The 21,425-nt window shown below is 52.6% G+C and overlaps 1 protein-coding gene across 2 annotated transcripts in view; it reads left to right on the top strand.

Annotated features, from left to right (window-relative positions):
* Positions 1–21,061, top strand: part of DGAT2 (diacylglycerol O-acyltransferase 2) — a 33,302-nt gene extending 12,241 nt beyond the window's left edge. The window contains exons 2-8 of one of the 2 annotated variants that reach the window (XM_086338464.1): positions 2,150–2,278; positions 9,194–9,301; positions 9,671–9,741; positions 15,810–16,014; positions 16,577–16,751; positions 17,553–17,755; positions 19,701–21,061. In XM_086338464.1, the coding sequence (XP_086194590.1) occupies positions 2,150–2,278; positions 9,194–9,301; positions 9,671–9,741; positions 15,810–16,014; positions 16,577–16,751; positions 17,553–17,755; positions 19,701–19,855 (1,046 nt within the window). In that variant the 3' untranslated portion in view covers positions 19,856–21,061. The remainder of the gene's footprint in view (positions 1–2,149; positions 2,279–9,193; positions 9,302–9,670; positions 9,742–15,809; positions 16,015–16,576; positions 16,752–17,552; positions 17,756–19,700) is intronic. The other variant, XM_086338465.1, reaches the window with a different exon arrangement.
* Positions 21,062–21,425: the final 364 nt, after the last annotated feature.

The raw sequence follows: 21,425 nt of genomic DNA on the forward strand, positions 1-21,425 counted from the left end.
ACTTACCCTACCTGAGACTTTGGACTAAGCAGATCTCAGTTCAGTAAATCCAGGCTGGGGCCCTGCATTTCTAAACAGCTCCCAGGGTGGACTCTGAGTAGGGAGGTGCTGAAGAACATTGTATCCTCTCTGCAGCCAAGGTGCCTTGCCTGCTCCAGACCAAGGGCAAGGGACTCACTTGCCATGACCCCTGCTTGCCTTCACTCCACACAGCTAGGAGGAAGAGCCAGCAGCTAGGGGTCCCTTAGACAGGGGGTTCAGGCCTGTGCTTGGCCTCACTTCCCTCCCTCCTGTACTCACCCAGGACTCTCTCCTCACTTCTGAGCACAGACCACCCTTGGACTTGCTGTGTCCCATGGGTAGAGCCCTTTGTATTTGGCATCTGCTATGCCCTGAATCCAGGTCCCAGCCCTGGCTGGGTAGCCCTGGTCAACTCAGTGCTCCTCTCCTCAGCCTCCCAGAGGTCCAGATGGACTGTACCAGAGGACCCCAGAGGGCTCTCAGGCTCCAGGATGGAGTGTTGAGAAAGGGTGGAGGTGGAAAGGGCTGTGATGGAGGATATATATGTTGAGAGCAGAGGAATGTCATGTGCCAGACCTCTGGAGTTCCTGTGTGGACCAGCCTCTTCATTTGCTTTGGTGAGTTCACACACCACCACCCCCACCCCAGGTATGGCTGCTCCTGAGTACCCAGTATGTGCTGTGTCTTGGATGTGGCAGTACACCGTTGAGGTCGTGCCTGCGTAGTGAGTGGAACCAGGGTTTGCACTGGGATCTGACTCTTCTGCCATACCCCTGGCTTCCCGCTCCCTCTGCTCCATGAGACCAGGGGAGGGGAACAGGACTGAGGAGTCTGCCTTGAGTCCTGGTGGTTATCTCTGTGCCTCCTAAAAGTCAGAGTGATTGTTAACTTTCAGCAGATGAGTGCCATGTCCCCTTCTAAACCCCACTGTGAGCTTTGTTGCTCTGCAGATTTTAAAGAAATACAAAGGCTTGCACGTAAACCCCTAAACCCCTCTCCCTCCCACTTCTGCTGTAGGCCAGGGTGAAAGGTCATGAGACCCTCCAGGACAAGATTGTGGCTCAGTGAGGAGCCTTGCAGAGTGGGTCGTGTGAAGGAATTTGACCAGCACAGTCAGTGAAGATGTGTTGAGCGAAGGGCATGCAGTTGGGGCTCAGCACGTGTGGGGTTTGAAGGGGAACAGTCCTCTGGCCCAGCTTCCAGAAGGAGAGGGGCTGTGTCAGGAACCTTGGCCATGCTCTTCCTGAGCGCTGCCTCTCCTGTAGTCACCAGGCTTTCTCGTCCCTCTGTCCATCAGCCACTGGAATCTAAGACTTCATCCTGGGGGCACAGCTACAGAACCAATTAACTGAGCACATCTTGGCTGAACTTATAGGCTTGGCACTTGCTTGGTAGCAAACATAATTGCAGCTCTCAGTGTCCCAGGCTGCCCAAAACTCAGTGGCCACTGGATCCTCTAGGGAAGCAGAGGTTCCTGCCCAGTTCCTCTCTGAGCCCTGGGCTTTGGGCGCTGAGGTGAAGCTCAAAGTGTGAATTCCCCTGAAGGTGGTATTGATGGTGTTGGGCAAGGGCAAGAGGGCTCAGCTCCCTGGGAGAGGGTATTAGTCCTGGAGATAAAGGGGTGGGGGTGGCTCAAGGATTGGGGGTGCTCAAAGTACACTTGGAGGAAAAGAAAACATTACAAACTGGATGTTGGCCCTCTGTCCCTGGCCTCACAGACCCAGATAGCAAAGGTTAAATATTTGTACTAGATCCAGATAAAGGAAAAGATAGGGGTTTGACTGGGGTAGAGGTGAGGAATGAGAATTGGAAACTATGGCAAGCCTCCCCCTCGCCTCTTTGGATACCCTATTTGGTCTCCAAAATGACCCTTTGTGGTGGGGGGGGACATCATTCCCACTGGGTATATATAGAAACTGGGGCAGAGGGAAGTGCAGCATGTGAGCAGCCCAGAATTACAAAACTGTGGTGTGACAGGGCCGGGATGTGAGCCCAGGTCCGTCTGATTCTTTGGCCTGTGCCCCTCTCATGTCTAGGAAGGCGTCTGTGGGGAGGTGGGCTGGTGTGGGGTACTCTGCAGCTGCAGGGAAGGGCGGACAGGCTGACATCTGTCTTCTGTCTGTCACAGGCACTGGCTCCAGCATCCTCTCTGCCCTCCAGGACCTGTTTTCTGTCACTTGGCTCAATAGGTCCAAGGTAGAGAAGCAGCTCCAAGTCATCTCGGTGCTACAATGGGTCCTGTCTTTCCTTGTGCTGGGTAAGCTGGGGCTCAGAGGGTCAGGGCAGGCGGGGATGTTAGAGAGCTGAGGGGTCCTTCTTGGTCCCCTATCAAGTGCTGTACCCCAGGCAGGCTTGGGGACTCAGTGAGATTCAGTGGGAGGTGGTGGTATGGTTCCCATTTCACAGATAGAAAGCCCAAGTCTCAGAGAAGGTGAGTAACTTGTCCAAAGTCACACAGATTTGAGTCTAGGTCTACAGGACCGCCCCCCTGCGCCACCCCCAAAGCATGTGCTGTTCCCACATGCCACCCTGCCTCCCAACAGACATTTTCCTATAGGCACGTTGCATTGTCTTAGGCTGGTCTGGTCCTGGGATTAGTCCCAACTCGACTACACATAAGCTCTGTGACTTTACACAGGTTCCTTGAACCCTTTAAAAATCAATTTACTCACTTTGGATATGAGGAAAAGGCTGCCACACAGGCCACACAGGGCCTGGGCCGGTGGGGGTGGTCCCCAATCTACGGGAGCTGCTACTGGGACATACCCTCCAAGCTCCCCCCGCCCCAGCCTCACCCACCCGCTGTTGAACACCGCCCCCAGCTGCTTCCGCAACCCGCTCAAAGCTTCTCCTTTCCTCTCTTGACACTGCCCACGTTAGTGCTTGAGTTGCTTCTTCTGCAAGTCCGGGTTGGTGCCACTGTTTCCTGGATTGCCATCCAGACCAGGATCAGGGCACCATGGGTTGTCCAGGAGGAGGAAGGGCCCCTGCCTGAGCCAGGCCCTGCTCCCCCAGCAGTCTCTCCTCTTCCCCAGGGCCAGGTGTCCCTTCCCCAACATGTCAGGGCAGACACACGTGCTGCTGAGCCTCACCGAGTACGTTCCAGTGCCCGAATGAGTCCCTCTGGGTGGCCCCCTCTTCAGGGTTGTTCAGGCCTATGGGGATTATCAGGAGTTACCATGTCAGTGCTGAGCCGTCCTCCCAGGAGGCTTGGGGGCCTCTGAGACCACATTTCCAGAGCAGCAGCTGCCCCTCCCTCCCTTGGCAGGGCAGAGTAATGGAATGGGGGTGCTAGTTATTGAGCCCCTTCAGTAGATGTGAGCTCAATCCCTGGGTCAGTAAGATCCCTTTGAGAAGGAAATAGCAACCCACTCCAGTATTCTTGCCTGAAAAATCCCATGGACAGAGGAGACTGGTGGGCTACAGTGTAAGGGGTTGCAAAGAGTCAGACATGGCTGAGCGTGCACACATTCATGCACACACATACACACACACAGTGGACTAGGCTTTCCACTTCATAGGTGAGAAAATGGAGACTCATAGAGGCTCAGTGACACTCAGAGATGGTGAAGCTCATTAAGTGGCAGAGTTAAAAATTAAACAGGAGCCTGGAGTGCTCACCAGGGAGCCCAAAATCAGCGTGCCTGGTCTGAAATGGCCAGTCTTCACTGTAAGACCCAAGAGTGGGCTTTGGGGGCCTATGAGCCTCTAAGACTAGATAGAAAATTCCATGTGAGACTATGTTCACGTTTTTCTGGATGAAGGGCAGTTGCTATCCTCAGATTTTTACAGAGGCACATGGACCACTATCTCCTGGAGTTTGCTCAAAGTCATGTCCATTGAGCCGCTGATGCTATCTCACCCTCTGCTGCCCTCTTCTCTTTTTGCCTTCAGTCTTTCCCAGCATCAGGTCTTTTCCAATGAGTCAGCTGTTTGAATCAGGTGGCCTAAAAGTATTGGAGCTTCAGCATCAGTCCTTCCAATGACTATTCAGAGCTGATTTCCTTTAGGATTGACTGGTTTGATCTCCTTGCAGTCCAAGAGACCCTCAAGAGAGTCTTCTCCAGCACCACGATTCAGAAGCATCAGTTCTTCAGCACTCAGCCTTTTTTATGGTCCAAGTCTCCCATCCGTATGTGACTACTGGAAAAACCATAGGTTAGATAGCATCACCGATTCAATGGGCGTGAATCTGAGCAAACTCCAAGAGATAGTGGAGGACAGAGGAACCTGGTGTGCTACAGTCCATAGGGTCACAGAGTCAGACCCGACTTAGCGACTGAACAACAGCAATGGGCCTTAACAAGATAAAGGAACAGTGGTCTAGGGAACAGAGCAGATTAAACTGGCTCCCTCAGGGCTCGAACTTCCAACTTGGCCTGCCTGGCCAATTTTTAGAATCCTGGAGTAGAGAGCACCCCTCTGTTTTCAGATAAGAATCAGGCATCCAGTGAGGGCAGAGCCTTGTCCAGAATCACATAAGAAGGAAGTGACAGGACCAGTGCAAGACCGCATGGACTCCAGCCTCCAGGCCCCTGCCCAGTCTGCTGTACCAGCTCCCTTCCCCCTCATCTGCACCCAGAAGCCACCACTGTCCTATTGTCTTAGTGGGTCAGAGCTTGGCTGATGAGATGCTGAGCGGCTTGTAGAACCCCAGACTCCTGTAGCGTGCGGCAGGGACTGCCCCGAGCTTGACTGATCAAGTCTAACCACAGCCCGGAAACCGGCCCAGCATCTTCCCGAAATCCTTGTGTAGGTGGGCGCCAAGCCTGCACGGACGAGCAGGTCTGCCGAGGTGCTGCTAATTACTGCCCTGAGCAGCCCCAGCCACTCCCTCCCACTGCCACCCATATCTGCTGGCAGAGGCTTGCCTGGCATTGCAAAGGATGCTGTGGCCCTGTCAGCCTCCCTCTGGAACAATGGAGTGACTCTGTGCCACCATTCCTGTGCCACGGGTCCCCCTGGTATTCTGGTTAAGGCTCTAAACCTTATTCATTCCGAGTTTTATTTATTTATTTATTTTAATCTCAGTTTTATTTATTTATTTATTTATTTACTTTACATTGTATTGGTTTTGCCATACATTGACATGAATCCGCTATGGGTGTACATGTGTTCCCCATCCTGAACCCACCTCCCACTTCCCTCCCCATCCCATCCCTCTGGGTCATTCCAGTGCACCAGTCCCGAGCACCCTGTATCATGCATCAAACCTGGACTGGTGATTCATTTCACATATGTAATTTACATGTTTCAATGCCATTCTCCCAAATCATCCCACCCTCACCCTCTCCCACAGAGTCCAAAAGACTGTTCTATATATCTGTGTCTCTTTGCTGTCTCACATACAGAGTTATCGTTACCATCTTTCTAAATTCCATATATATGCGTTAGTATGCTGTATTGGTGTTTTTCTTCCTGGTTTACTTCACTCTGTATAATAGGCTCCAGTTTCATCCACCTCATTTGAATGAATCAATTAGAACTGATTCAAATGCATTCTTTTTAATGGCTGAGTAATACTCCATTGTGTATATGTACCACAGCTTTCTTTATCCATTCGTCTGCTGATGGACATCTAGGTTGCTTCCATGTCCTGGCTATTATAAACAGTGCTGCAATGAACATTGGGGTACATGTGTCTCTTTCAATTCTGGTTTCCTCAGTGTGTATGCCCAGCAGTGGGATTGCTGGGTCATATGGCAGTTCTATTTCCAGTTTTTTAAGGAGTCTCCACACTGTTCTCCATAGTGGCTGTACTAGTTTGCATTCCCACCAACAGTGTAAGAGGGTTCTCTTTTCTCCACACCCTCTCCAGCATTTATTGCTTGTAGACTTTTGGATCGCAGTCATTCTGACTGGCGTGAAATGGTACCTCATTGTGGTTTTGATTTGCATTTCTCTGATAATGAGTGATGTTGAGCATCTTTTCATATGTTTGTTAGCCATCTGTATGTCTCCTTTGGAGAAATGTGTTTAGTTCTTTGGCCCACTTTTTGATTGGGTCGTTTATTTTTCTGAAGTTGAGCTGCAGGAGTTGCTTCATTCCGGGTTTTTAAATGCATAATACAAAACAATTGGATTTCAAAGGAAGCCAATGGTATTAAAATATAAACACACACGTATTAAATCAGATTCCACATATAGTGACGTTATTTTTTGTTACTGTGTTAAATAAAAAGATCTAGCAGCAGCCATAAAGACTGCTAAGACTACTGCAGTCTGGTACGTTCATAAATGAAGGAAGCATTGCATTTCTATAAGAGATGAAGGAACATTAAGATGTTATTTTTTTCCCCCATCCAAGTCCATGGATCTCCAGATTGGACACTTAACTGTGTAGAAGTCTTCTTCCCACATTATCTCATGTAATCTTCCCAACACACTGTTGGAAATGGAGATTCAAGGATGGGCCATGGCCAGTGAGCCAGCAGGGCCCCAGCTTCATGTAAGAGCATGTCCATGCTCTTCATGGGCCTGACTGCTGCCTCCCTGCATTGGGCAGCCATAGGCTGCCCGCTCATGGGCTTCGAGGAGCAGTTCTGAATCACGAGCTTGACTGTGTTCTATGGGGAGGGGTGATTGTAAAGGTGGGTCCTGAACCTTCTGCATGTGGAGCCAAAAATTGTTTACATCTCCTGGACCCGAGGGGACTGGGTGGGGGGCGGGGTTCCTGCTGCAGTCCCTTGCCCTACAAGAATGGACCAGGGAGCCCCCTGTTCAGAGGACTGGGCTTAGTCTCTGAGAAAGGCAAACTTACGTGATGGATTTAGCTCATTTTTGCTCAATAAACCTTTCCTGTGGTGGTTGCTCGGAGAAGGCAATGGCACCCCACTCCAGTACTCCTGCCTGGAAAATCCCATGGACCGAGGAGCCTGGTAGGCTGCAGTCCATGGGGTCGCTAAGAGTTGGATACGACTGAGCGACTTCACTTTCACTTTTCACTTTCATGCATTGGAGAAGGAAATGGCCACCCACTCCAGTGTTCTTGCCTGGAGAATCCCAGGGATGGGGGAGCCTGGTGAGCTGCCGTCTATGGGGTCGCACAGAGTTGGACACGACTCAAGTGACTTAGCAGTAGCAGCAGTGGTGGTTGCTGGGGCTGGAGAAGTTTGTCTGACCTGGTTCCAGCTCCCAGGGAGCCCAGGAACTGAAGGGCCTTCTGATGGAAGGAGTCTGCTGGGGGAGGCAGATACCAATGCGACAGCTGTGGACACACAGGGCTTAGAGGGAGCAGGGCCCCCAGCTGAGAAGGTCCGGAACTAGAATGCAGTCTCCAGACTCTCCATCTGTTCTCTTTTCCTCCTCCCAGGCTGCCTCAGCACCAGAGTAAGGACAGTGGCAAGGGATTCCCAGCTTCCCAGAGAGCCCAGACATTTAGGCAGTGCAGCCTGGGGCTCCACCCGCTCTGGTCCTGGTGCCCCTCAACAGAGTTAGGGCTTTGACAGCAGCTAGGTTTCCAGGCTGCTCAGATCCTAACCTGAACCTCACAACCCTGCCCAGGCCCACCTGGAGTATCTATCTAGCCTCTGAAGGCACTTGGATACCCTGTGGAGTCTAGGGGGCTTGTGACCCTTTTTCTAGGCCTAAGAAAGGAGACCAGGGGCAAACCACTCAACAAGGTGAGTGACTGTGTAAGTGGCCCTAACTTAAACATTGCCATTTAACAAGCTGCCTCAAGTACTTCACAGCTGGCCTTTAACAGGGTTTTGTTGACTCCAGATACTTAGAGCCCCATCTTCCCCATCTATGGTGTCACACTCCTATGGTGGTCCTGAAAACCCGGACACCTGGCCACTCTGTGTTTACTACCGGTCCCAAGATAGTTGTACCATTTTTAGCTCCCTTGGCAAGAGGCTAGCTTAGGAGCTTAGAATGGGACTGGGTTGCAGATGACAAGGGATCACCATTTTCCTGCCCTTTGGCTCGTGGAGTGTGTGTCTGGCCCTCCCCTGTCCCTCGAGAAACTGGAGGGAACTGAGCATGGTGGGAAGAAGAGAGCATGGAATCTCAGACCTGGCAGCCCGGGAGTGCCTGTGACCAGTGCAGCACCCAACAGAGAGGGACCTGCAACCAGGGTTGGCTTCCCTTCCAGCAGTGGAGGGGATGCTGGCCAGAGATCATCCTTCTCCTAAGCATGAGTACCTGATGCCCCTGGCCTTGTGCTAAGTGACAGGGGGCAAAGATGTGCCCCACCCCCAATGTAGAGAATTCAGAGGTGAAAGATCCATGTAGGAGGATGGCATGATGTTGGAGATGAGGTCTGAGCTTTGCTTTGATGCCTTGGTAAAAATCGGAAAGACGGAAGCCCTGATGAGGGCTTTCTGTGCCAGGTTATTCAGTCTTATGGCCAGCAGGCCCAGAATAAAGGGACCCCTAGAAGCTGGCCCCAGCAGTCTTCAAGTGTGCTGCTGGGGGTTTTGAGAGAGAGGCTGATGGGCTCTGGGCTTTGGTCGGGGACTGCCTGGTGCTCAGTTATGTGGGAAGGGGGCCAGCCCGCCTGCTGGGGCTGGAATCCCACTCTCTTGGGTCCCTCCAGTGGCAGTCTGGGCCTTCTAGTTTGGGGTAAATTCCTAAAGCCTGGTACAGATTTTGGACTTAACAGTCAGGCTTGAGTTTGAATCCTGGCTCTGCCTCTATCCTGGCAGGTGACCTTGGACTAGTTCCCTCCCCCTAGAGCCTCAGTGTTCTTATCTCTAAAATGGGGTAAAAGTCACCCTGCCTCACTCTCAAGACAGTGATTCAGCCCAAGTCCTGAGATACAGAGGCACTTGGCAGGTCCCTCCCCTCATCCACAGTCACTCTGGTGGGCACTCAGGTGGGGAGAACACGCAAGGAGGGGCAGAAAGGACAGCTGTAAGGCTCTGAGTTAACATCCATCACCTATGGTGCTGCTGCCCAGACAGCATGGAGCCCAAGTGCCTCTTGATGCTAGGACAGCCCATCAGAACGTAGAAGATGAGGCTCATGTCCCGGTGAGCCTGCTCCTCTCAGGAACATCTTCACCCCCCTCCCCACCTCGGCCTCCCCATGGCCCTCTGCCCAGGGCCCCAGCTGTGCCTAGCTTAGGGCCACAGTAAACGCTCAGTCACCTAGTGACCCTATGTCCAGAGGGTACTAAAGCCCATGTCGGGAGCACAGGCCTGACCCGGGACCATCTGCCTTTCCCCAGGAGTGGCCTGCAGCGTCATCCTCATGTACACATTCTGCACCGATTGCTGGCTCATTGCCGTGCTCTACTTCACCTGGCTGGTGTTTGACTGGAACACACCCAAGAAAGGTAGGAGCACGGGTCACCCTGCCTGACCCCCGCCCTCGGGACACTCCCTCCTGCACAAGCTGAAGTTCCTCGTTGTGGGTACTGCCCCTTCTTGAGTTAGCACCTACTGCGTGAATAGTGTTGGGCTAAGCCTGGGCATGGTTCTGAAGGCAGGGGAGTCTCTAAGGTCACCATCATGCTTCTCTCCGGAGCTCACACTCAGTGCCGGGTGTCCATAACGTGAGGGAATGAACATGGAAAGGGGTTTGGAGGGGGAGAATGCTGCCTAGGGTGCTGGTCACCTAGCTCAGGGGTCCACACTGGCTCTGCGTGAACGTCACCCTCCCCCACTCCTACTCCTTCTCAACACTGTGTTCTGTTCCCTGGAAGGTGGCAGGAGGTCACAGTGGGTCCGAAACTGGGCTGTGTGGCGCTACTTTCGAGACTACTTTCCCATTCAGGTAAAAACTTGCAGGTGTTATCTTGGGAGGGTGGGAATGGATGGGAAGTCTGAAGTCAAGCCTTAACTTACCCATGCACAGCGATCATGTGTGCAGGGTTGAACAAGGTGACATCTCCCACTATGAGCATCTGTCGATATTCTACCCTACTTTATGCAGGATTTGAGGCAATTTAAGATACATACATATAATTCTGTACCAGGTAAAAAGAAAAATCAAGACTTGGAGGAAAACATACTAGTAATTCATCCATAAGTGTCAACAGAGTTGCAGTGATTGAACTTCATGATCACCTCTGAGCCTCCTAGCAGCCAAGGCAAAAAGGGAAGCATGCTAGTTATTGATCCCCATTTTCAGAAAGAAAGAAGCTTCTTTGTTCCTTGGCTAAACAAGACTTCTTCTAGCATTTGGATCTAAAAGCTGTTTCAGACACTGAGACCCTGGGCGATGTAAGGAGCAGGAATAATAGTAGACACTATGGCTGTTGCTTGTCTGCTTTCAGTGAATATTAAAGTCATAACTTAAAATGGAAGTGACTGGGAATTCCCTGGTGGTCCAGTGGTTAGGACTCAGCACTTTTACTGTTATGCCCCAGTTTATTCCCTGGTCGAGGAACTAACATCCTGCAAACTGCATGATGGAGCCAAAAAATATAAAAAAGGAAGTGATTTATCAAGACAATACTAAGGTAGTCCAAGTTTATCTGGTCTGAACCAAGATTAGCAATAGGTGTGAGGGGCTTTCTTTCCTTCTGAAGGTCTTACGAAATTTCACCTCTCTCAGCCAGTCGTGGGTGGGTCACCAGGGGTCCTGGTCATGGGAATAAGGGGCCAGAAAATTTGGTGTGCAGTGAATGAAGAGTGAGAGTCTCACTGCTGAAGTGCTTGGGAAAGGCTTCTGAAGGTGCTGCTCCTTGAACCCCATCCTGAAGAGAAGCAGCACTGAAGGGGCAGGGAAAATCATGAGAACACAGCACCTGAGCTTGAGCAAGAAGCCTGGGATGGGGAGGATGGGGAGAAGGTGGAGGGGAAGGGAGGACTTCTATTCACTGGGAGCCTTCTCAGGGGCAGCGCCTTCCCCAAGGTGTCTCCTTTAACTCTCGCTGCACCCTGTATGGCGGGTATTCATTTTATCCCATTTTTACAGAAGAGGAAACTGAAGGTCAGAGAGCAGCACAGCTGAATGAGGCTAACAGGGAACTGAGCCAAGACTCCAGCTGTTGTCTTGGTTCAAGTCTGGACACTTCCCACCACAGCACACTACCCTCCTATGCAGCAGAACTCTGGGAGATACGCTTGGACAAATCCTCGCGCTTCCCTCAGGCTTGGAGGACAGAGGCAGGAGAAGCAGCCCAGTCTGACCCTGGGTGAAGCTGAGGTTGTCTCCTCACAGACAACCAGTTTAGACTAAGTTGATCTCTGGGTATCCTTCCTCCTGTGCCACTGGCTGTTCCCACACTGGTCTTCTGAGCATCTGTCTTCTCTGGGGCCAAAGTCAAGGTCCTGACAAGATAAAAAGTGGCTTGGTCTGGCTTTCAGTGCCATTCTTTCAGGCCCCTTGCCGGTGGTCTGCAAGCCAGGTTGGTAGGGCCGGGGCATCCAGGCCCTGGTGCACGTGGGTGATGCTGGTGGATGGTGGAGAACTCTGGCAGAATCCTGAAGGCTTTCCCTGCAGGGGAGAGACCTGTCTAGGCAGCTCGCCCGGCACCCCAGCCCTGGCACATCCCAGGTGCTGAGGTAACCCGGCAGAAATCAGTGGAGTCTGAAGAATGGAGAAAGCGTGTGTGAATGTGGGAGTGTGCATGACACAGGGTGGTGTGTGTTTGCTGTTGTGAGTCAGCGATTGAGGCATCCTGGCCTGCTGCCTGGGGGAGGTGGTCAGGTAACCCTGCATTTTTGTGCTGCACTCAGTATTGTAGGGGTGGCACCCCGGGCTGGCTCCCTCTGCCCATCCCAGCCTGGGCCCGGTTTCCACGGGACCTTTGGGGTCAGGGTCCCTGCTCCTCCCTTTTCTGGACCCCGTCTCTCTGGCCGCAAGGAAACCAAGGCTGTTGTTGCTAGGAGGATGTTGCCTCATAGGACCCAACCCTCTCATTTTGAAGGTGAGGAAACTGAGTCCCACAGAGGGGCAAGGACTGGTCCAAGTTGCGCAGTGACTCCGTGCCGGGGCTAGTGTTAGAACCCGGGCCCCACGCTCTTTCCCACTGAACTCCTACTGCCTCTTGCTCTGGGAGAGATGCAGTCCAGGTGTGCCCCACTTCACGGGGCTCCCTCCCTCTGCTGTGCCGTTGGGGATCCGGGTTGAGGTCCTGCCCTGTCCCTCTGCTCTCTGGCCTCTGTTAGTGCACTGTAGTCCCTGTGCACTGCTGGGCTCTGCTGGGCCTGGGGATGCATGTGCCTGGTCCCTGCCCTTGCCCTTCTGATGGATCCTGCTGGGCTTTGTCGCTTTCGGCACATGGGACTATGAGCACGCTTTCTCAAGCCCACTAAGCCTCGTTATCCTTATCTGTAAAATGGAGCTGTTCACATGCCAGAAAAGTGGTAAATTATGGTTCATTGTGAGGGATTATGGACTCTTTCTCTCTGCTGGGGCTCTTTCCTTGGGGGCCCCAGAGTAGCCTGCCCCCCAGGAAACCTCTTCAAGGCTGATAGCTCCCTCCATCCAGAACAGGATGACCTGATGACTGTTGGTCAGAGCTGGGACAGACAGGTACCCTTTCCCACTGATCTCTACCCTCCCAGAAGAACCAAAACAAAACCCATGTCCCTTGTCTCACCTCTGTTCCAAGAAGTCTGCTGGGGGTTGGCTCCACATGGCCCAGGTGAGCTGGCCCTGGGAGGGGCCCTAGGTCCTGCCAGAACCAAAGCCAGGCTGAGCCTGAGGTCTCATGCCTCATCCTGGGCTCTGCCCTTGCCTGATGGTGGTCTTGGCAGAGTCCCTGACCCTCGGGACCTCAGGCTCCTCTTCTGTGCAGGGAGGTTTGGCCTTTGTGAACTGATGTCAGGATTGATGGAGTCGTGTATGACCCTTCTGTTCCACACCCTTTTCCTGGCCTCTTGCCAATGGTTGGGGCATGCTCTCTAACTGTGCCCACCCACCTATACCTCCCCACACCCTTGTCGGTGAAGGTCTTTGCCACCAGAGCTGCTCAGCTGGCCCAAAAAACATCCTTTCTCCCAGCAGAGGTGGGGCTTATGTGTTCACTGCCAGCCACCAGGACCACTGGCTACCTGGAAGAGGAGTGGGCAGTGCCTGGTGATGGGCAGGGGCTTTGGAGAAGAGACTAGGAAAGACTGTCTGAGCTTACAGTCACTTATCTGTCCATCTGCCTGATTTCACAGATGGACCTACTGAGGCCCAAAGAGGAGGAACTGTCCCAAGGTGCGAGGCTAGTATAGAAACCAAGGCAGTGTCTGCCTCAGGGCCCGTGTTCTCATTCCTTCGTTCCTCTGCCCCAGTGCCCTGCTACGTGAGCTTAGGCGAGTCTCTGCTCCTCTCTGGTTCTGAGTTTCTTCCTCTATAAGGTGCCAGGCTGGGACAAAGCTATCTGACCACTGTGCCTGCCAGGGAGAGACAGGGTGTGAGGAGTGACTTGCAGGCTTGTGTCGGCCAGCAGGCCTGGCCTGGCCAGCGCTTGGGGCTGAGACTTTGCCATTGGAAACAGTCAGGAGACACGAGATCAGGTGCATCAACAGAGCCTTCATCAGCATTGCCCTTCCTCCTCCCCCCGAGGGGACACTCTGTCCACCCAAGGGGAGGAGTGTGGCACGAAGTCAGATCAAAGCCATATCAGGTGCCTGCACTTTTCTGGGTGCTGCACCGGGAACAAAGAACCTGCACTCTGCCGCAGGACACCTCATTTAACCAGATAGAGGCTTGGGGTGCAGGGAGGAAATGATTTAAGGGACCAGCTAGGGTTCCGCCAAGTGGCCCATCTGTAGCTCAGGACCAGGGAAAGCACAGCTGGGTGGCCAAGTCTAGAGGTAGGGAAGGATCCGCTGTGAGCTCCCCGGGGAGCAGCAGCTCCTTTCTCTGGGCCTCAGTCTACCCCACGATTGAAGGAGTGGCCCAGATCAGGGCTCTTCCCGCCCACGCTGTCCAGCAGGTTCCTGGGCCTGGCCCTCAGCTCAGGAGCAGGTTTCCATCCCAGTACTGGCTGCCTCCGCTCTCACCTCCATGCCTTCCTCCTCTATGGAGACTGGCATGAGGTGCTTTTTCATTCTGGCTTTCCCGAAAGCTAAAGTGGTGGGCGCAGCTGCTCTCAGGGGCAAAACCCCAGAACCACCGCCTTGTGCAGCTCGTGTCAAACTGCATCCCCACCGGCTGTGGATGCAGCTGCTGCTGCTCCCCTTTTATGTGGTGGGCAGCTGGAGATCACTTGGGGTTTTGAGCAGTTTTAATCTGCTCAACAAAGGCAACGAAGGAGGAAAGAGTACGAGTGTCCCGAGCATCCGAGCACACAGCACAGGGGTTCTGGCTCACGCTGACATGTCCTGCTAGTTGCAGAGCTGGGAGGTGTGCCAGCTACCTTCACTCCCATCCCCTTCTGGCCTCCATTGCCTGCAGGTTCAGGTTTCAGTTTCCTGGAGACCAGTCACCAGCACCCCACCCCCTCAAGTTGAGCACGAGGTCCTTCCCTAGGCCAGGCAGTTCCCAAATCCAACGCCATAGAAGCCCCGGCCCTTGCTCTTCTGCTGGTAGCGGGGGACTCTGCTTCCAGCTGGCCCCAGCGCAGGGCAGGGGGAGCCTTGAGGCCCTGCTGGTAGGAATGTTACCAGCAGCCTGTCTCCAGAGGCAGGGCAGCCCACCAGACCAAAGTGGTCCTACCCTCTGACCCAGGAGCTGTATTTCTAGAAGTTTGTCTTAAGAATGCAAACAGACATGAAGACAAAAATAAGATATCTATGGAAGCATTATTTCTGAGGGAAACTATAGAAGCTTTTCAAAGCTTTTTATCAGTGTAGGCTGGATAACAATCCTATTCATGTAGCACAGCTGTGAGAAGACATGTTACTGAGGGATTCTCATAAGAAAAAAATAGCTTTGACATGCTTGGGAGGTAGTTATATAAAAGTCATACCAACCATATGACCTCAGTTTGGGGATTTTTAAAAAAGAACATGTGTATTTGAGTAGGAAAAAAACTCAACATGTCAGAGTGGTTTATCTGGAGGGAAGTATGACAGGTTTTTTATTTTCTTCTGACTTTCCTGTATTTTTAAAATTCTCTGATTATTCAGTATTTTTCTAGTTGGGAAAAAAGTGATGTTTTCTGAGCAGAATGCCCATCCTCTCCATCCCGCCCAGCACCTTCCACCGCCTTGGTGTTCCCTGTAGTGCTGGGTGGGTGCCTCTTGGTGCTCAGGGATTAGGGCAACTTAGCACCGCCCACTCCACTGTCCAGGCCGCCAGCCCCAGGGCGGGGGGTGGGCCCGAGGAAGCCAGTCCTCGAGACCATCCCAGGACAGCTTTGTGGATAGCACCTCAGGTCAGCCACCCCAGCTGCACAGCTGACCTCCCCACCCCCACTGTGGCTGGCACCAGGGCTGTGACTCGTCCTTGTCCTTCCTGCATCGGAGCCTGACCTGAGTTTGGCTGCCTGGGAGGAAGTTTCTGTTCAGGCCAGATGCTCTGTCCCTTCTCTGGCCAAAGTTAGGGACTTGGACTTTACCCCGATGGGAGCTGGACATCCCTGTTTATCTGAGAGTGACAGAGATTTCACTGGGCTTTTAGAGCAGTCACTCTGGCTGTGGTGAGGGGGCTGGGCCCAGAGGGAGGGAATGCAGGAGGCTGGCAGAGTGCAATTAGAGGACTTGGTGTGTTTGGCTGGAAAAACGGGGAATGAAGAAGTGTCTTACTCCCTTCCCAGGGACTCGAAGTCCAATGGTGACTTTCAAGTCCCCAGCACTGAGGCCCAGTGACGAGAGTCTGAGGTCTAGGGGGCGTCACTCCAGTCCTTCAGACCCAGACTCCGGGGAGCAGGGCACGCCCAGTGCTTCCCTCACCTCTGGGTGTTCCCCGGTACCCCTTCCTGGCCAGTTTGCTCTGACCCAAGGTCTTCCCTGCAGCTGGTGAAGACACACAACTTACTGACCAGCAGGAACTACATCTTTGGGTACCATCCCCATGGCATCATGGGCCTGGGTGCCTTCTGCAACTTCAGCACAGAGGCCACAGAAGTAAGCAAGAAGTTCCCTGGCATAAGGCCCTATCTGGCCACGCTGGCCGGCAACTTCCGGATGCCAGTGCTGCGGGAGTACCTGATGTCTGGAGGTGAGAATCCACCTCTGAGTGCCCCTGTCTGAGCCTCTCCATTGGCCAGGAAGCCAATCCACTGTGCTCTAGTGCCTGGTCCTGTGAGATGTGGCCAGCCACGACCTGGTGTGTCAGGGCTGAGCGAGAGAACTGTTCATATGATCTTCTGGATTCAACTAGCATAACGTCATCCCTAGGAAACCTTCTCTGACCCCTTTTTCTGGGCATCCCCAGGCCCTGTGCTGCCCTTTGCACAATCTGATCATTGTCCATGACTCTCATGTTCTATCCACCTTGATCCCCACCAGCCTGACTTACTGGGGTTTCCTGGCACCACTCAGCAGAGTTAGGACCTCAGGGAACATTTGCCAAATGAATGCATTCCCTAAACAACCCTGTGTCATCCCCATTTTACAGATAAGTAAGCTGAGGCTCAGAAAATAGAATGACTTACGTGGGGCTGTTCTTCTAAGTGGCTGGGCTAGGTCTGGGAACCAAATCCAGGGCTCTGTCTATATTTGACCACGTGCAGAAGGTAGGAAGTCCATCCCTGACTGTGTGTCCCCCCTCCACTCCCCAGGCATCTGCCCAGTGAACCGGGACACCATAGACTACTTGCTTTCAAAGAATGGGAGTGGCAATGCCATCATCATCGTGGTGGGGGGCGCGGCTGAATCCCTGAGCTCCATGCCCGGCAAGAATGCAGTCACCCTGCGCAATCGCAAGGGCTTTGTGAAACTGGCCCTGCGCCATGGGTGAGTGCGTCTCAGAACACGTGTATGCACACACATGCCCACACCCCAGCCACAGCTCTGCTCAGCCCAGGTCAGCAGCTCCTTGGCTCCTGGAGGCAGGACCCAGATTCTAGGAAGGCAGAGAAGGGAGTTAACCATCCGTGGAGAAGGGGATGTTGGAGACCAGAGGTTCAGGCCAAGGGCGGCTGGGTGGACAAAAATGCAACCTGAGTCTCCTGGGCCCCAGCAGGTGGGGTGAAAGGCCCATCAGGCCCAGAGGCAGCATTGTGTGCCCTATGCCAAAGCCTGTCACACAGCTCGGAGAGCGGAAGGCCAGGAAGGAGAATGGTGTGTGGCTGGAAATATCAAGGAAGGCCTCTTGGAGCAGTAACCCTGAACACAGGCAGAGAGGAGCAGGGCAGCTTGGGTTTCTGTGACCTTTTCTAGAAAACCAGGGGCACATTCTGTGTAGCCACCTGTTCAGCACATTTCATTAGAGCACATTTACTTCTACCGCCCTGTTGGATCCTGCAGAATTCTGCAGGAATGCCATCCCCATTTTCCATTTCAGAAAATCGAGTGAGGCTAAGGGGCCTGGTCAGGGCCACGTTGTAAAACCCTGACATGATCCCTACCGGCCAACAGGGGCAGGGGGCCTGCCCTCATTTGGCCCTGGGGGGACATGTGGTCTGGGGTCCCCCAGGTGACTCTTGTACAGCCCTGAGGGAGGGCAGTTTGGCTGGTGTCTGGGGCCTCTGGGGCTGCCAGGAGGGACGGAAGCCAGTGATTGGGCCAAGACAGACCCTGGCCTCTCTCTTCCAGAGCCGACCTGGTTCCCACCTACTCCTTTGGGGAGAATGAGGTGTACAAGCAGGTGATCTTTGAGGAGGGCTCCTGGGGCCGGTGGGTGCAGAAGAAGTTCCAGAAGTACATTGGCTTTGCTCCATGCATCTTCCATGGTCGAGGCCTCTTCTCCTCTGACACCTGGGGGCTGGTGCCCTACTCCAAGCCCATCACCACTGTCGGTAAGCTCCCCTAAACTCGGGTGCCACAGCTAGTTTAGTGACAGAGTTAGGATTCAAATCCAGGCCCCTGGCTCTGATGTCCATGCTCTAAACCATGAGGACGTGGACCTGTTTGGGTGCTGATAGTAGTGATGGGTGTGGGTGGGAGATGGGGCATAGTTCCATTACCATGAACCAAGCTGTCTGGATGAGAAAGCAGGACTCAGCAGTTCTGTGTTTGCAGATCATGAGTCTATCAGGGAAGACCCCCTTACAGTAAAGACCCGACAGGGGGTGAGAGATGGATGTGCTCTGGAGGGTCCTAGTGGATCTCAGGGAGGAGTGACTCTTACACTCTTGGCCGAATAGGAATTATCCAGAAAAAAAGAAGAGGAAGAGGCTTTTTGTCAGAAACAATAGCCTAAATGAAGTTCTCACAGCAGGATCGCATAGATTTTTGAGGAACAGAAGGAAGTCAATATGACTGGAGCAGAAGTCTATGAGAAGTGGAGCAAAAAACTGGCTCCACCTCACCCCCAGCCATGCTGTGTTGCTTTTATATGAGACAATTTAGAGGATTCCAAGGAATTATCTATTGTAGGAGTGTGTGTGTGTCTGTTAATGGTTCACAATCCAGAACTCACACAAGAGCATGGAGGCCACAAGCCATGGACTTCAGAGGCCAAAGCTCACGTAAATACTTTGAGTTGTTATCAGGGCCAGAAGTTTTGCTTTGTACTTTTTTCAAAGAGATCAACTTCCTGCATTTTAAATCCCATGACCCAGACTCACCCTTGACTCTTGTTATACACCATACCAGGTCTGATGTCTGTGAGACAGCAGGAACATTTCCATGTACAGGGTGGCTAGAGAAGGATAGGGTCTGGTGCCCAGGGTGAAGGAGTTTGCTTTTCACCTTAAGAATGGAAAATTGCTTGAGGGTTTGGGGGAAGGGAGATTCAGATTTGCATTTTAACGTGATCCTTCAGTTCAGTTCAGTCACTCAGTCATGTCCGACTCTGCATGATCCTTGGGACTCCTGAATAGAAAAGGAGTTATAAAAGGCCTGTTTGCTCAGTCGTGTCCATCTCTGTGACCCCATGGACTGTAGCCAACCAGGCTCATCTGTCCATGGAATTTTCCAGGCAAGAATACTGGAATGGGTTGCCATTTCCTTCTCCAGGGAATCTTCCCGACCCAGGGATCAAACCCACGTCTCCTGCATCTCCTGCATTGGCAGGCACATTCTTTACCAGCTGAGCCACCAGGGAAGCCCTAGAAAAAAGAGTTAGAAGGGACAAAAATGGAATACACAAGACCAGTCCAGAGTCTTTTGTAGTAGCAGTTGGCTTGGACAGAGGGAATAGCAGCAGAGATGGAAGAGAAGTGCATGAACTTGGAAGAAATTTCAGAAATAGCATTGATAGGACTTCAGGATGAGCTGGGTACAGAGAGGAAGCAGGAGGATGACAAAAAATAAAATTACGCATGGATTTGTGAAAGTGGTCCCTTTCTCCTGCCCTTAGCACAGTTCTCATAGCATATCGCATTATTGCACAGAATCCTCAGCAAAGCCCTGTAAGGAAGGGTCCCCCTGTGATCAGTGAGGAAACTAAGGCTCAGAGAGGCAGTGACGTGCCCAGAGCAGGCAAAAGCAAAGCCATTCCTGGATCCCACACCTCTCACGGGAGCTCCCAACTAAGTACTGCGAGCAGTGAGCGCAGCTGGACTTGATCCCACCTGCTGCTTAGTGGCTAGGTGGCCTTGGGCAGGTCCCTTCCCATCACCCTGGGCCCCAGTCTTCTTACCTTTGAAAGGGACAGCCTGAAACAGAGCACTTCCAGCACAGTTCCTGGCGCGTGGCTGGCTCGTAGCACAAGGTCACCGCCAAGAGCATCACGGTGAATGCCCAGGGAGGGTGGGCCAAACGGCACTGACTGACCAGAGGCCTCTGCCCTCCCTGCAGTGGGCGAGCCCATTACCATCCCCAGGCTGGAGCGCCCGACGCAGCAGGACATCGACCTGTACCACGCCATGTACGTGCAAGCCCTGGTGAAGCTCTTCGACCAGCATAAGACCAAGTTCGGCCTCCCGGAGACCGAGGTCCTGGAGGTGAACTGAGCCTGTCTGCAGGGGCCAGCTTCTGGGAGGAACCATCTGCAAATCGTTTTCTACCAAGTTCTCAAGTGCTTTTTGTTCTGTAAATTTGGAAGCGTCATGGGTGTCTGTGGGTTATTTAAAAGAAATTATAATAATTTTGTTAAACCGTTACAATGTTAGGTCTTTTTTAAGAAGGAGAAAGGGAATATTTCAAGCTCTCTCAGTTCCAGTTTGTCCTGTTCCAGGTGGGCGCTGCCACATCTGGGCCTTTATGGTTTCACAACCCCTCTTCTCTCCTCCCCCAAATTACAGAGAAAATTCAGTCCTGGTTAACTGGGGAAGAAGGACAGTCATTAGTGACTCGGGCCAGTTAGATTATTTGCCCTTTGGCCCTGAGGGATGAGGGGCAGAAGCCTCCTCTAATACAAACATCTCTATGCCCAGCTACCCAAGGCTTGACTGCAGGACTAAACCCTCTTGCCAAGGAAAGACACAGAGGAAATAGGTGTTCCCATGTTGAAGAGTGCAGGGATAAGCACCTGGAATATTCAAGCTTGATTCTCCTTTCTGCCACCCCCCATGGCCCCAGTCTCTGAAATCTGAGCCTGGACTGGCCTCCAAAGAGAGGATCAGGGTGGCAGTGTTCCTGTGCTGGAGAATGGAGCTGTCCAGATGAACCATCTCTTGGGTTATCAAGCCCCATCATGTTCTGGTTGGAGTGACTGGTTTTCCTCAGGGGGCTGATGACACGGACCCAGCACAGACCCTGCCTTGGCCTGCCAGTGGCCTCGCTTTGCTTAACCCACATCCTCAGCAGTGGATGCGAGGAAGGGGTCCCCTTTCCTGTTTACAGAGGGGCCTGAGCAGTAGACTGGTACCAGAACAGAAGTTCCCCGAACCCAAACCTCATATATTTGTGCCTTTTCTGAGAGGGGGGCCAGGGGGGACAGCTAGTACTCTGTGTACTCTGCTTTCTCTTGATGAGATCATTATACCATGTCAGACTTTCGTATATTCCTAAATGGATAAATGAAAACAAGTGTCCTCTATGAGTTATTGTTAGGGTCACATCAGCATCTTGCTGCTGATGATTGGGGAGACCACTGCCCGAGCTGGGCTGCCTGCTAAGCCCTCTCCCACTTTCTCCTTCAGCCCACATGGCCCTTTGTATATTAATTATCAATTGCTGTGTAATAAATTACTCCAAAACTTGGTGGCTGCAAACAACATTGTCTACAGTTTCTAAGGGTCAGTAGTCAAGGTACAGCCTAACTGGGTCTGCTTCAGGGTCTCATACAAGGCTGCAGTCATCCCAAGGCTCATCCTGGGGAGGATCCACTTCCAAGGTCATTCTTTTGACGGCTGGTGGGATTCACTTCTCACTGGCTTTGACCGGAGGCCATTCCCAGTTCCTTGCCACATGGGCCTTTTGATAGAGTAGCTCACAGCATGGCAGCTGGCTGCATCAGAGAGAGTAAGCAAGAAGAACCAGAGTGCAAACAGAAACATCAGTTCAGTTCAGTTCAGTCGCTCAGTTGTGTCTGACTCTTTGAAACCCCATGGACTGCAGCACACCAGGTTTTCCTGTCCA

The sequence above is a fragment of the Bos grunniens genome, chromosome 15, assembly GCF_055505025.1.
Source record: "Bos grunniens cultivar Pamir isolate PY7600 chromosome 15, Bosgru_T2T1.0, whole genome shotgun sequence".
In the NCBI taxonomy this organism is placed as follows: domain Eukaryota; kingdom Metazoa; phylum Chordata; class Mammalia; order Artiodactyla; family Bovidae; genus Bos; species Bos grunniens.